The sequence below is a fragment of the Plodia interpunctella genome, chromosome 25 (genome assembly GCF_027563975.2).
Source record: "Plodia interpunctella isolate USDA-ARS_2022_Savannah chromosome 25, ilPloInte3.2, whole genome shotgun sequence".
Classification (NCBI taxonomy): domain Eukaryota; kingdom Metazoa; phylum Arthropoda; class Insecta; order Lepidoptera; family Pyralidae; genus Plodia; species Plodia interpunctella.
Window position 1 is genome coordinate 381,355 of NC_071318.1, and position 16,590 is coordinate 397,944.

Consider the following 16,590-nt stretch of genomic DNA (forward strand, 5'->3'; position numbering starts at 1 on the left):
AAGCCATTTTATTCACAACACAATCATAATTTACATAAAATACTAAATTTGAAAATAAATAAAACAAAATTCGTCAAAAATGCCATACCCGAATGGTACCCGGTGCAAAAGTGCCCAGCACGCTCGCTGCTATATATGAATTTCTGCGTAAGAAAGAAAAAAATCGTATGCGTCTTTTTTTCTTTTATGAATTGGTTTTAATGTTTATTTCTAAATGCAATAACGAGGACATTGCTCACAAATGGCGGCGCAACACATTTTTCCATCAGCACAGCCTGAAATAAACAAATCACGTTGCAACACGAACTACACTCACCTCTGCGCGAGCGCCAGTTTGAGCCGGTCGTTCTCGTATCTCAGCTGGTGTTCGCCGCACTCGGCCGGCGGCGGCTCCGCGGCCGAGGCGGAGCACAGCGGAGCACGTGGGGCACGACCCACTGTCGCGTATCCGCCCTGAATATTACCACGTATTTTAATCTTTGTGTTGGCGACTATTCGATGGTTTTTACATTGTAGAAACCAGATGCAATGATTTCAAAGATATAACACAAATAAAAATCACACATAATCGGACACGTCAAACGTCATTAAGTCCATTCCCAGAGGTACCGTAGTCTACCTATTTTTTAAAATAAACAACTGGGCCTAGTATCTCATGATCCAACTAGTTGGACGGAGCAGTTGGATCACTGCCCCGAATTGAAAAAAGCAATATTGCGTTTATGGTGAACAATTCCTAATCCAAGATGTCACAAAAATTAAAATTTTTTCGTCCATCGACGCTTGCTAATATCGTCAGACACACGGACTGGTTGTTTACAAACCGAGAACTTATTGCATTTTAGATATCGACCGTCTAAAGTTTTCACAGCGAACCAATCACTAAGAAGTTTAGTTGTCGTTGCGTCACAATGGCGCATTGTGATTGGTTAGCTGTTTCTCACTGCGAATCGACTCGATAGTGAGATGTGAAAAGCAAAGACGTCCCTGTCTAGATCACCACAGGGACACATACATATTCAAATAATAACTCGATTTTATTATTATGAAGTGCCTAAAACAATTAGGTAATTGTTTTAGGCACTTAAAAGTCAAGTTAGGTAACTTGATACTAAAATAAGTAACTATACCTATGATTAATATTTTTCTAACGAAACTCGTCAATTTACCTGCAAAGTTGAGGACACTGAGTGTGCTCTTTGGTGTACCATCATTTCATCGTTGTCCGTTTTGGTCGGCTGCAACAAATTGTACTATTCAATATATTTTCGGACATTTAAAAACCAGTAGTTACTTTAAGTTTCGCTGCATGTATCTACTCTTTAGTTGCAGCAGTTGCTGAAGTTAGTTGTGCTGCTTCTTCTCCACAGCGTTTTGGAAGTCGATGGTAAACTTAGTTTTAACTATATTTTTAACGTCAAAAAGTTATACGTATACAGGGTTACTGGTATCAAACGCAAAGCCTCCTAAAGACTAGTTGGGTATATCAAAACAAGCAACTTTTATTCTACGACTTTTCGTGATTCGTAGTTTTTTTTTTTTTTCATATAAAAAAATACAATCTAATTTGAGATTCTACACATCTTAACTCCATGTAATAGCCAATCAACGCGAGACAGAACAGTAGCGTTATATAGCGGAATCGAACATAGTGTTAACGTTTTATAGAAACGACATTAAAACTAAAAAAAACTTTTTTATTTTATTTAATTACGTTTAGACAAAAATCGTAGAACAAAAGATGACAGTCTATATGTACCTTATGCGCCTTTGGAAGGTTATGCGTTAGATACTAGTAACCCTGTATAATCCTAAGTGGAATAAACAAATTTGAATTTGAAACCTATATACATCCTCGGTATTCTATTGAATGGAAAGCACTCCATTAATATTGCCAAGAAAGTCGTACACTCCCAACCAATTAGAGACTGGCAGATGCAAAAACTACAAGTGTGGTGGCGCCACAGTTGCCATTATAACCTCGCTATATATTCATCTCTTTCTCTCCTTACCTGTGCAGGCGAGACAGCAGGCTCGTCGTCGGGTTGGGAAGCTCTGCCAGCCAATAAGGGACTAGCAGTTGCGGAGGCAACAGGCGTGGCGGCGCCACTGTTGCCATTCGTCGTCGTTTTCCCGCCAGAACACTGTTGCGCTTGTATCGCCTCTTTTACCTCTTGGAATTTCTCTATGAACTGGTGAAAACAAATTAAGACTTCATTAATTTATTAACGTAAACGATTTACCTAACTGATGTATATCGGACAACGGATGGCAGTATATCCCTTACCTTGCCTAACTCAGCTTCGGACGCGAAGCCGAGTCCGTACACAGTGTTAGCACGAACATCGCTCCACTGCCCGAACTTTTGTGAGGTTTTGGTGAATGTCATGTTTGCTGTTATCGTGCTGTTTATCACCGCCTGTTGAACAAAATCGATATTATGAAATATTATGAGAAAATGACTTAAATCCTTACATGTTTATAAAAATAAGTCCCCCTGTGGCGTATGCCTGTCTAAGAACTAAAAACTTTAACGGACTTTTGTATAGTCAACAGCACATTAACCTACCCAAATTCATTGCAAACTCGCCGCGATGACTGCGCCATACAAGTTCATTCATTTGATTTGCTGTTGACTGTACGATTTTCGTCAATAGATGTGTGATTCTTGAGGAATATTTAGGTGTATAATTTATTATGGTACCCGAGCGAAGCCAAAAGGGCATTAAAGATGGAAGTAAAGGGTTCTAGGAATAGAGGAACACCTAAGAAGAAATGGATGGAGTGTGTCAAGGATAGTATGAAAAGGAGAGGTGTGTCAATGGGTATGGCGAATGACAGAACGAAATAGAAGGACTTACATATTGTCCCGACCCCACATGAGTGGGGTAAGGTCAAGAAGAAGAAGATATCCGAGCAAAGCCGAGTCGGGCTGCTAGTATAAGTACAATATCACACCACTTACAAGATTGACTTGCGCAGAAATCAAAATTGTTACATTTAAATAATTGAACCAATGAATCATACACTCGCGAATATGAAAGGGTGCATGCCCACAGGCCAATTAATTTTGAATGCCATTATAAATTCATACAGAGTTTGCTGGGGTCTTTGGCAGAAAATATGGATGAAGACCCTTTATATTTAATGTACCTAAGAACTAAAGAAAACTACTAATACTGGATTGAATGAAGGGTAAGATTGGGAAGAAAGAAATAAAAGATATTGGCAAAAAGCATATACAAATTAGCGTTAGAAAAAAGCTGAGCCTACATGTTTTACAGACTAATGGGTATACAAAAATCTATAAATAAGGGGCGTGCTATCTACTAAATAATAATAAAACAAATAATTTAAATTAACTCATAAAATTACAATAATGTGAATAATATTATCCTAAACTAATATAATTTTCGTTAAGTGACAGTTTATTCTTTGACGTTTCTTTTTTGTACCAGCGGCCCGTCCCGAATTCGCTAGGGGTAAAACCATGAAATGTAGCCTATGCAACTCCTGAATGTTTCGTCTATCTCTGTGTCAAATTTCATCAAAATCGGTATATTTATTTTTGAGTTTATTCATTACAAACAAAAACACAAATCTTTTCTGTTTTATAATTATTACTCGTATGGAAGTATAGATCCTACATAAAACATTCCCAATAAAAGCTTTTAACAATTTTACATCTTAAAAATACTTCAGACGAAGGGAACGACATGGCAGCTATGAGAAGGTCATGTTCCATTGCGTTCGAAATTCAGAATTACTAAATATTCTCTGCGAAACTGTATCACAGGGTGTGGGCGGCCTAACCTAGCGAAACACGAGACATCGAATGTTGAAGACAATAGAAGTGGCATCTGTTTCAAATTCATATCATTTACTCAGAAATTAGACCTTCACAGGCACTTTGTCACTTCGATTATTATATTATATAGTTATTTCTCACAAGCTACAAACTACTGGCATTTCGGAACGACTGAGAAGAAATGCCGAAAGAAACTCATTTGAACAATGTTGAACCCTATCATGCCAGGAAGGGCTTACCATTATTGTTTTATTGTTTCTTAATTTTTTGAAATTTAATGATTTTTTCTAAGAATATATCAAAGTACATAATGTACATAGTCAAAAAGTAAATCAGAACAGGTTATGATTGTGATCAGAGTGCTGATAATATATACATATATTTTAGTTATATATATATAACATTCCCATCTATTATACAAAATATAATATACATATATTAATAATAATAGTTGTGAAACACAATTAACTTACACAAAAATATATGAGAAACGTGTTACGAGTATACTGTTACTAGTACATGGAGGAGCAATAAGGAGTCGGAATCCGGAAGCACAGCGGTCATATCTGGATGAGTAAGACCAGACAGGAAGTCATGGAAAATGGATGAAGAACTTATTTCAAAAACGTAACGCATTATTATGTGCAAATGTCACTTCTGTATGTTTTATATTATTCTAAACTCTGTGGTTTCGGAAGGGAAGAGAGCAAAATAATTTTTCGCCTTTTTCAATTTCCTTCGCTGATATTTCTCTAAGCTTAAAAATTCCTTACACGATTGTATATAGGCGAATTCACGAGCGTTTTAACTCCGCCGCGGGCTCTCATTAGTTTACTAAATTGTACCATACACAGTAATCAATTCAATAATCCTATTTTATAAATAAGTAAAGTACTGGTACAATGTTAATTCTATAAAGGTCTAATTTTAAAAAAAGAGATTATTTATTCCAAAAAAATGTCGGACACGAATGAAACGCTACACGCCGCGTTCAAACGCTCATGAAAGTCACTCATATAACCTTTGGATTTCCTGTTTACATTATTAAGTGTGAAAACCGGTGGTCGTCCAGACACTTATGATCGAAAGGACCCAAAGTCGAATCCTACCAGCGCATTGAGTTTGTATACCAATCTGACTCCTGTGTTTAGTTTTCATATACCAGCACTTGCCTCCAGTGTGTGTACTGACGCTAGATGGCGGTAATGTATGTTACGGTCAAACCTAGCTATAGCCGCACTACCGAGTTTAGCGGTAACATATACATACGGTTCTTATTCCAATGTGATAAAGCCCAAAATTGAGTGCAGTTTACACATTGGCAGTGCTACAGACTGCTTGATATTATTGGAAACTGAACGAAGGGCGATAGTAAACATCGTGCTACAAAATCAATGTACGTGACTGTACTCATACTAACAGGAAGTAATCGGAAAATACTATTTTCACCGAACACCACAAATATTCTGTTTCTGTTAAAATGTTCTAAATATTTGATACTAGTTCGAATTCTGTGCGTGATCGTTTCTAAATAAAACCACATACGTAGGCTACTTCGTAGGCGATACACTGTGGTTAGCATGAATATTTGCGAGAACGTAATCCTATTTACAACATTAAATATTAATACGTTGCCGATAGGATTACGTTACTCGTGCTAGCCCCACAAACTATCTATGTGTAACGCTTCGACCTTTTATTTCATATTGCACGAAATATATCAGTTATGATAACGCCTGCGAGTTTTGTGCATGCAAAGTTTCTAGGGAGATTTTGCTTTTATTTTAATTCAGGGAATAGGCAATATATGAGATGAGCCAGACAGACAGAGACAAGTAAATTAATAAATGCCTATTAATTATATAATCTAAGATTTCATTTAGCCATTTTAAGGAATTATTAAGGTTTCAAACCGATTCATATACTTATATAAACAAAAATTAAGTCCTATGATGTGACTATGTAAATTTTTTGCCGAAAAAAGTTTTCTTTCTTTCTAGTTTTTCTATATTAATAATACCGGCTACACACTATCGGCGAACTCAGACAGATGCCGACGCGAATCAATGAAAATTGCGTAAATATGAGAGCTTTTATTTACCGCAATGAAAATCCAGCAATGTATGCCGTATCCGCCATAGTGTGTCATGCCAGAAGGGCTTACCATTATTGAACTTGAATAGTTTTCCGACTGATTGTATCCAATATTACAAATATGAAAGTATAATAAACTTGTTTTTTGCTACCTCTTCATGCTCTATCTACGCAACCTATCTTCTTGAAATTTTGCATACATGCAGTTTGAAGTATTTAAAAGTACATAGGGTACCTTTCATCTAGGAAAAATAACTTATGCTGGCGAAGCCGCGGGCAAAAGCTAGTATCTGTATAAAATCTAATCCGCTAGGGAGCCGGCTTACAGCCCACAAATTGCAGATATCCGCGTTAGGGACACTATAATGTGTTTGTTTAGGCACTTAAAAGTTGGTACACGATCTTGCCTATTGAGATACTAGCTGTTGCCCGCGGCTCCGCCACTCTCCAGCTCTACAACTATGTCCACACCAAAAACCACCTCAATCCGTTGCTCCGTTATGACGTGAAAGAGGGACAAACAAACACAATTACACATGTATAATATTAGTATGGATACACTTCTAAAATCATTAAGTATACCTACTTTGTTGTCTCTATTTCGTCGTTATCGTATATTAACCTAAAATCTTGCAGGCGGTTAACTAAACTCCATCAACTTCAACAAACTTGAATACACAACATAAAGCCTAAGGCATAATAGAGCGTAGGGTTCCGCCCTAGAATAGGGCCATTGTTATACTCCCGTGCATGTCGTTGGTGGAGTAAGGTTACACATGCCTTCAAAACAACAATAGCTTACCTAAGATGGACGCGACGGACGGACTTGACGTCAGGCACGCGATTGCAAAATCCACGGGCAAAATCGCAGCTGAATTTTCAAAAAAAATTCTATTTTTATTACGCTGACCCGGGCATCATGGCGTCATAACCCCGGATGACACATGGAACACGCAAAGATAAGAGATGGCGCTTACCTTAGTGCCCTCAACGCTGATGATCCTATACAGGTTCCTGGAGGAGTCGTAGAAGAAGGAGACGGACACCGCGGCGGAACTCGCGGACATCCACGAGCGCTTCGTCTTAGGATCTATGTGGAACACGTGCGCCTTGCACGTGAAGATCGGCTGCTCACTGCGGATACATCAACATATTAGTAGAACATTAGCGAACCTAAAATATTCATTACATTTTTGAAAATAATTTTCAATAAGGATTATTTTAATAATCCGAGTCTAACAGGAAATTAGCACTTCGTACACTTCTCAAAACGATTTACGCCCAAAAAGAAAGTAGAAAAACGCTTAGATGAGAGAAAGATGAAGTACCTTAATGCCCTAATGATAAATCGAGTTTGCTTCAAACAATTCAAAATTAGTGTTAAAACTAGGATGTACGAGTCAGCTGACAGTTAGATCATACATAATCTAACCCAGACAGGGTTTAATTGGATTTGGCGCCAAAACCCGGGCCATTTACCGCGTCACCTCGCCTGGTGGCAGAAATCTCATAAAATTACAGAGTCAAAATTGAAGCATTTTTTCAATATACGATCAGTTTCATCTGGCAGCATCCGTTGACGAGTTGACGCGAAAGTCAGCCATCTTGTAAATTGCCATCGTGGTCAGCCATGTTATAAATTGCATAGGTGTTGCATACCTACATTTGTAAATTGACGTCTTTGAAGAAAAGGCTGTGGTGAAGTTTGTTGAGCCGCTTCTTCTTCACCTGCGCTTTGAAAGTTGGCGATAGACTTTCGTTCTAAGTATTTTATTTTCACGTCAATAAGTGATCACGAATACAGAATTTTGAATTTGAATCGCGAAGCTCAACCCGGCCCACGATGAGGTGGCATCATTGGCAAACTGTGTGTAGCCGACATTAGCAAGGAAGATCTTTTACAGATATAAATCGTCCCTTTTATAATTCCGTACAGTAATGCTGTATAGGAACAATCAAAAATATCTTTTCATGGCCTTTTGAAGCTTTATAGCATTTATTTTTACGTTCAAAATTAGAAAATTTCATTTTCTGGTTTTTATCCGCCTACACATTCCTACGCCTACGCATCACGCCTCTTTGGAAATGTTATCGTTGCCGTATCACCTGCTAAGGCTGCATAATATTCAATATAAAGCCTTAATATATTAATCACTTTAAACATATGACATTCACGGGATGCATTTGGAGTATATTCTTGAACGTGAACACACCCCATAATACAATCATGTGAATAACAAAATAAACTAGTAAAGCACACGAATAATAATAGTTCTGATAACCACCCGCCATTGGCTTTTGAGATAGAAATGACATTTGACAGGCATCAATACAGCTGATATGTTATCAGACAGTTCGGAATGTGTCACAATGGAATTTGTACGACATTCCTGATAGCAAAACAGTGAGAAAATAGAGATAAAGCTACAAGCACAAGCTATTGAAGTGCTCAATCATTGTCGCCAAAATGAATGAAATTATTTTTTGTCTTACTGGCGAGTTTTGATTGATTTAATTCTTGAAGATTTGTCGGTGATATCACAACCTGCCGTTAAACCTCTTTGCTACAAAGGCTATGTGTGTTTTTGTCACCTCATACATAGAAGTATGAGGTGACAAAAACACACATATCCTTTGTAGCAAAGAATGCAAAGAAGGATATAACGATTATGAACATGTTGTACCCATTATTATATGTATACTTTTCCCTTTGTTTTTTTATGTGTAGTTATGTACATAAATTAATCAGAGACTTGCGAGGAAAACCACAATTGCAATACCACAAGACTGCGACTCAATATCACTTGTACAATTCAAAGAATACACATTAAACACTGCCTAAATCAACTGTAAAAAGTATATTTGCTAATTTTAAAAAATATTCTTATTTTACTTACTATGTTAATTGCTAATCAGAGGATATGGAACAAGTGTACCGAAACATACAAAACTAGTTGAACAAGTGTGGAAAAATTGATTAAGAAATTCCTTCAGATAAAACATCTCACCATATCTTGTTTCTCTCAATAAGAATACTCATGTTTTAGCCAGCTTTTATTTGTACAATATAAAAAAAATGTAAGAAAATTGGACATAAATACTGTGGTTTATTTGTTCACAAACGAAAATAAACATAATTTATCGATCACATATTGTTTCTTATATTATTTCACTTGAGATGATGTATCATAGATATTATTAAACTATATTCTTTATAGTTAGTAAATTTAATTTTTCACCTAAATGAACCACCACTTTTGAATATGAAACGAATTATGTGGGAGCATTAAAGTCTAAAACAAAATTAGAATGACCGTGTTATGGTAATGTATCATAGAACAGACAAAACTGTACATTGCGTAAAAAATGCGCTAATTAGTTGTAATTATGTGCAAATTGGCGCAGTTCGTTCTAACAGGTACTAGGAGCCCATAAAGATTAAAGAGTCATTCAAGTATGAAGGAGGAGGCATTATAAATAACTGACGATGACCGAACGACCTTCCCTCCGAGGTAAAAGCATTCAATCGTATGCAATCGATGTGCAATGGCCTGTTTAACGCAAATGCAATAAACATTTGGCCACTCGTTAGCTATTGTGATAACGGACATCATTATAACACCAGATACAATGTCCAAACTATTTTCGCACACTCTGCGAGATGATTTCCTTTGGGAAAACTTAAAATATCACTTCGCATTGGTAAAATGCATCCCCTCCCTAAAAATAACAAGGCGCTCGTAATGTACGAATTTTTTCACCGGAAACACTAAATCTAAATGTAAAATTTACTTAATAAAATAACTTCGATAACATTTAATAAAACTCACCCCATAGTTTCTTTTCCTGCTGTCATTTAAACACAATATTTTAGAAAATATTCTACTTCATAATTTCCGAATTTTCACTCGCGAACTGTCACAAGCGGCGACTTGCCATAAACTAGAAAAACTAGCAGTGTTGCCAGTTCCTTCCTGCTGTGTAATTTAAAACCCTTGTCTTTGCCACCAATAAACAGATTTTTTTTTTTTTTCATTTGTAAATAATACATAGGTATTTGAAATAAATGAGTCACCTCACCACATTCACGCATCGCTATATTCACATGCACGATGTGTCATCCAGGGAAATCCAGTGGACGATGTATAATTCAATACCGCCATCTATATAATAGTATGAAAAATCAGGACCTCTATCAAGAAAACACAAAAATAACAAATTGTTTTATCTCCTCCACAATAGATGGCAGAATGATGTAGTTCAGCTATTCGATGATAGATGGCAGCACTCATTTCATTTCGGGCATGGAATTAGTAGGTACTCCGTACAACAGTACCTACAAATTCTTCAGGACTACACGTGACATAAACTTTAAATTGTAAACATAGGTAACAAAAAATTACTAACCATCTACTTTCTTAACATAAGTAAGATATGACATAATGGGCGATCTAGCTAAGCTTTCAATTTTCATTTTTTTTTAAATATATTTAGATTAGTTTTATAAATATGATAAAATTCAATGATGATTTCCTTCTACGTACAATTCATTATTACATCTGTTACATCTGTGATCTGCAACAAACTGTAACAACTCGGCCACCACGTGCGTGGAAATGAGACGGCGAAAGCGTTGTTATGTAAAAAATATTAATCAATGTATGCCACAGACAATATTATATTTGCGTAACAGTAAATGTTTTTGTTTTGGTGAGTATCGAATATCATGTCGGCAAGGATGATATGCGTGACAATGGTCTGACAACTAGGGATGCCGACGACCGTAAAAGGTGGGAAAATTTAGGAAAGCGGAGTGGGCTCCGACGCTTAACAACTGTGGAAGACACCGAGAAAACGTTCAGATGAGAGAGTGAGATTAGTATCGAATGCATCTGATGGCGTAGAAGTGGATATTTATTGCGATGCAGTTGCATATGAATAGGTTGGTATGCAGAATACTAATAAGGATACATCCTTATAATATCCTTTTTACAAGATTTTCTTTAGTTTCACCTGTCGTGATGTAAGTTTGTCTGTCTGAAATAAAATCTTACAAGTTGAATTTTATCTACTTCCGATTGGTTGGTCAGAGTTGAAATTTTCCACATCGCTTCAGTTTCCATGAAAATGCATCAGGGTCCTGGTGGCACCAGGTGCACCAGAATCGGCTCAAAGCGAGAGAACTCTTCAACAGTACGTTCAGCACGGACATTATTTATTATCTCCCGACGACAACAAAACGACTAGTAGCAAAAATGTAATTTGTACGAAACCTTTTTTTTTTTAAAGAAAAACTTAAAAGCTAAACTTCCAAACGAAATATCTTCGCCTTAAGGAAAGATCGATTTTAAAAAGCGGTCGAAAGTAAAGAAAAAAGCACAAATAGTTGCGCACGCGACGGCCGTTGACCCAGTCATGAGTTGTGACGTAACTCCCAAACAGACAAACATAACTGCCTTACATCGGTAACACTGTCACCTGTCTTTGTCCGACTGCTCCAGAAATTAAGTATCTAAACCGTTCACTTTTTGGCTGTGCTAAAATTGCTTTCCTATAGGAACTATGAAAACTATGCCAAATTTCTAGTAAAAAAAAAATATGATAATTAGAGAGGACCGTCTCGGCTTCGCTCGGGTAAAACTATTTAAAAAAGTAGCCTTTATTCTCCTAAAGGTCTCGTCTGTCTTTGTGCCAATTTTCATCAAAACGTGGAGTATCATTGGGTATCATATTCTTCTAAAAATTATGTGGAAAAACACACTTCTAAAACACTGTTGTGATTATTCCAATATTTTTGGAAGCATTCGCTTATTCTGCTGATTAAAGTCTGTCCCTAATTTTTAAACTATGCAGTGAGAAATTGTAAACAGTATGGGTACAAAGAATTCTATAAAAATCCTGACATTTGTTATGTTCTAAATTTTGCATTTATCTCGTAATTTTTTGTTGTGGTAGTGCCATCTTGTTGTAATGTAGTTTGTATCACTGGTGAATGCACATGGCAGAAGCTGGGTGTGGTGGCGTTTTGTACATATATACTATTATTATAAAGAGGTAAGTGTTTGTGAGTTTGTATGTTTGAGGCGGGTAATCTCCGAAACTACCGAGCCGATTTCAAAAATTCTTTCACCATTAGAAAGGTACATTATCCAAGATTGCTATGGGCTATATTTTATCTTAGAATTCCCGCGGGAGCGAAGTCCCGGTCGATATCTTTGTAATTATAATTTTGTGCCGTAAATTAATGTTTTTGTGCTATGAATAAATTTATTTCTATTCTACGTAACAGCCCGCACTGGTTTCTCTTCCGCGACCTTACCCACATTCATGGCCGATCTAGATCTAGATTCTATGCGATTTCAGACGTTATAATTCGAATTTAATTATTATTTTTATTCGAAAAGATAGACTAATATATACGTATACTAGCGGCCCGTCCCGGCTTCGCTCGAGTAAAAACATAATAAATTATACATCAACACCTTCCTCAGGAATCATATTATCTATTTGGTGAAAACCACATGAAAATCCGTGCAGCATTTGTGAGTTTATCGCGAACAGACAGTCGTGGCACAGGACTTTGTTTTATAATATGTAAGTATAGGAAATCCTAGGTACATATTTGTTTTAATTGAACACATTGAGAGACGCTCATTGCACATACAGACTTCCTCGCCCATAGCCACCCAGGGAACGCGATAGAGAAAGAAAGAGAGATAGGTAGAGAGACGCGCGGGAAAGAGAGGCCAGTCAACGCCGCAGCGTGAAGGAATGCATCCACTACTCCAATTTGCTGTGGACCACTTCAGACAGAGGCCAGAGCGATTTAGCCGTGGCAGCTGGCGACAATAGCATTCCCAAGGAGAATTGACGTCAGGCAGGCGGCCGGTTGTAAAATCACAACCTAATCTTAATTACTTATTTCGTGGATTCGTGGATTTTTTAAAGATTTTTATTCCGCTTAAAAAATATTGTTCATGCGACCCCGTGATGATGAGAGTCTGGATGAGACAGGCTATATGTTTACTGTTGCCCGCGACCCCGCCCGCGGGAAAAGTAACCTATGTCTCACTCCAACTCTCCAACTATCTCTACACTGAAAAACCATCTCAATTCGTTGCTCCGGTGTGACGTAAAAGACGGACAAAAAAACATATTATCACATTATAGTATTAGTATGGATATAATTATATATACCTGTAACAAAGCATCTCGAGAGCATCCTCTGATCACCTTGCCTTTCTTCACCGAAGGTCGCCACACACAAAAGTGTTGTGTTCGTCTGGTCCGCTTATCCAAGTTATTAACGCACGTGTTTATAACAATACTAGATGGCGTCCACGAAGTCACACAATGTCACTCACTTCTTCTTCATCATCTTAGCCCTCAGTTTCTGCCATGCTATCCACTTAGTACCGGCCATTCTTTTGATATCATTGTACCAACGCATCTGAGGCGTTCCATGTGGACATTTCTCGCGCCACGAGTTCCACTCTATCACGGCTTTGCACCAGGATCCCTGTTTGCGTGCGACGTGACCCGCCCACTATGTGCATCGAATATTCTACCCGTTTTGTATAAGTACACCCCATTAGTTATGAAAAAATTAAATCATACTTTAAAATATATCTTGTCACTTGCCATTGACAGAAAGAAACAAAACATACTCGAACTTAAAAATGTTTTAACTTTTTAATGAATAACAGGGTCAGTCTCACGCCCTCTCTCATCTACAGACGTTATCCCGGTTGCTTCCTTCTCCGCTAAGCGTTATAGCCGCTGAGCTGAGCGGGCCATTAGGGCTACCATGAAACATAAAACACAGCACGTCATTGCGTCCACAAGTTCTCTTTTTTTACACGACGCGTACTCGATATGGAAAAAAGAGAGAGCATTTGGACGTTAGTAACGTGCTACGCGTTTGTTTGTTTCGTAGTAGACCTTCTGATCCGCGTTCCTAATTTTTCTTCACCACAGACCCTCTCTCTCATGTGAACGTATTCCCGAACGCTACCGCAGCTTCTCCAACCTCGCACGGTTTTCGGCATCCTTAGTAGTCAGATCATGAGGGCACATATATCCTTGACAACATCAAGCAATTTTTGCGTTAGCCTCAGAAGGATTATGGATCAGAATAAAAAGGAAACTACAGGTGAACCGAGATTTATTGGGATATATTAGAGCACAAATACACAGCGAATGGTCGAAGTCAGAGAGAGAGATATTTCTCTCTCTCTGACTTGGACCATTATACCAGCAGTGACATAGACAACTGTCAAATTGTAGGTGCTTTAATTACTTGGGGTGCTACTGTCAGGAAACCTCCACGTTGGCTCGATGATTTGAAGGTTTGCTTCTGTCACTTGATCTTTGATTCGGTGATAGCGGCGGCTGACAAGTTATTGGGCTGGTGCACCCTGGGCGACGGTTAATAACTCCCCGTTTAGGGATCTTGTTAGCCGTTGGCAAATGTCCTGGCAACCTGGATCCTGGATCAACCCGGAGAGCCGATTGGCTCAGTGGCTGTGAGAGAAGGGGGCTAAGCCCTCTACTCTCACAGCCGTGGTAGGGGTCGCGGGGGAGGAGGAGTATTGGTATTGCGGTGCGCCGCTCTCCCTATCCTCCGCGACCAGGCGCGGCCATGGCACAGAACATGGTGGTCGTTGGGGCCGCAGAGGAGGAGGATTGCCGGTATTGCGGTGCGCCGCTGTCCCTATCCTCTGCGGCCGAAATAAGACGGAAAGCCGCTGCCTACGGTCTGCTTCCAGACTGGATGGCATGCGGCTCACCTGGTTGGTGCCGCAAGGCAACGCCGGGGGGCGGTCGTGGTAGAATGTTCGCAATCCCATGGCGCCCCCACTAACGGCATTTGCGGTAACGCCGCAGGGGGGTTTAGTGGGTAGTCCGGGCACTCGGCTCGGGAGTCCCACACTCAGTGCGTAAACAAAAAAAAAGTGCTTTAATTACTTCAACTAGGAAGTCTGAATTGGCGATAATGTGTAGCCTGCTGCATTATAAGCCTCATTACGTGACTGAGGGTCGTTATGTCAACTCCACACTGTCGTCGAACAGTTTGCCAATCTTTGGCGGATTCTGTCCGCATCGCGTCGCCATGTGTCAGAGTTCGGCGACCGACTATATTGACAATATTAAAGGAGTGATATGCTTGCCATTGCCTTCTCCATTTCACGCTGCTGATAAATCATCGACTAGAGTGCTGGTTTCCTCACGATGTCCGTTGATGTCCGATGAGGTTTTTACTCCTAGCGGGGAGAGGCTGGTGTGCTGAGATACAAGCTCTGCTTAGTTGAGACACCAGTCTCTCACAATCTTGACTATTTAAATTTACCATGTAAGTACAATATGTAAAAATATCTGTATATCATACAACCAGGATTGTAGAGAAAAATAAAGATTATTTAAGTTTGAGTTTGATGTTTTCCTTCAAGCAATATAATAAAGCCAAATATTATATTGGTCTAAATACCCACATATGTATAATATAATGTTATATAACCTACCGCAGAATAGGTAGTCAATAAATGTGGTTATGTAACTTTATTTAACCGCCATTGTGTACCAAATAATAACTTTACAAGTAATTTGCTCACGACTTCGCCACGATTGAATTTCGTCAATCGGTCAATAGGTAGTGTTGTATGTATTAAACCTTCGGTAATTAATTCACTAGACGATAATGAAAACTGCATCAAAATCCGTGGCGTGGTTTAAAAGAAAAAAAGCTTTGAAAAACACAGGCGCGGTTGCGACTTTTTTTCATATCGTTATATAGGTTTCGTCAAATTGGTTGACCAAAATGACCATATTCGTGTTGTAATCGTAAAACGGTGACCATTGTGCTGTGTGTTTGATATCGTAATAGCATCGATAACATGAAAAGTAAGGAAGATATAATAATTTCACGTGTTCGACATGTGCATTTCCCATTTATCATATTTTTTAAATAAATAAATAAACATAAACAAATTATAATATTAGGACAAATCACACAGATTGAGCTAGCCCCAAAATAAGTTCGAAACTTGTGTTATGAGATATTAACTCAACGGCACTATATTTTATAACAAATACATATATAGATAAACATCCAAGATCCAGGCCAATCAGAAAAATATCATTTTCCATCAAGACTCGACCGGGGGTCGAACCCGGTACCCGGTCGTTAACATTGTACCAAAATAACATATTGTTATATAATATTACTTTAATATCATTATTATCTAATACTATACAAGCACGAACATATTTGCAACGTAAATAAATACCTGTAATCAATCAGTCAGTTCGTCAATAAATTTACTTCCTTCCGAATCCCTGACCCGCTGATAGTTAGTTCAAACAGTCAAGTTCACATCGCACACAGATTTATGGCATTTGTAAATGAAGTTGCAATATCCTAACTAATATTATAAATGCGAGGGTAAGTTTGTTTGTTACCTCTTCAACGCTCTATCTACTCAAGCAATCTTTTTGAAATTTTGTATACATATACTTTGAAGTATGGAGAAGGACATATAGGGTACTTTTCATCCCGGAAAAATAACTGTTTCCGTGGGAAATTTACGCGGGAGAAGCGGAGGGCAACCGCTAGTTAATTATAATCGTGGTATTATTACAACACCTATATCAAAAGCACATAGGTATAATCAGTGACATGAGTATCTAAA

General features: G+C 38.2%; 1 protein-coding gene across 1 annotated transcript in view; it reads right to left on the bottom strand.

Annotated features, from left to right (window-relative positions):
- The window catches only part of homer, a 40,664-nt gene extending 30,774 nt beyond the window's left edge, over positions 1-9,890 (bottom strand). Inside the window, exons 1-6 of the mRNA XM_053764190.1 lie at positions 9,733-9,890; positions 6,880-7,036; positions 2,288-2,419; positions 2,013-2,192; positions 1,170-1,238; positions 317-453 (exon numbers count right to left, since the gene is read on the bottom strand). Coding sequence (XP_053620165.1) covers positions 317-453; positions 1,170-1,238; positions 2,013-2,192; positions 2,288-2,419; positions 6,880-7,036; positions 9,733-9,758 — 701 coding nt within the window. The 5' untranslated portion in view covers positions 9,759-9,890. The remainder of the gene's footprint in view (positions 1-316; positions 454-1,169; positions 1,239-2,012; positions 2,193-2,287; positions 2,420-6,879; positions 7,037-9,732) is intronic.
- Positions 9,891-16,590: the final 6,700 nt, after the last annotated feature.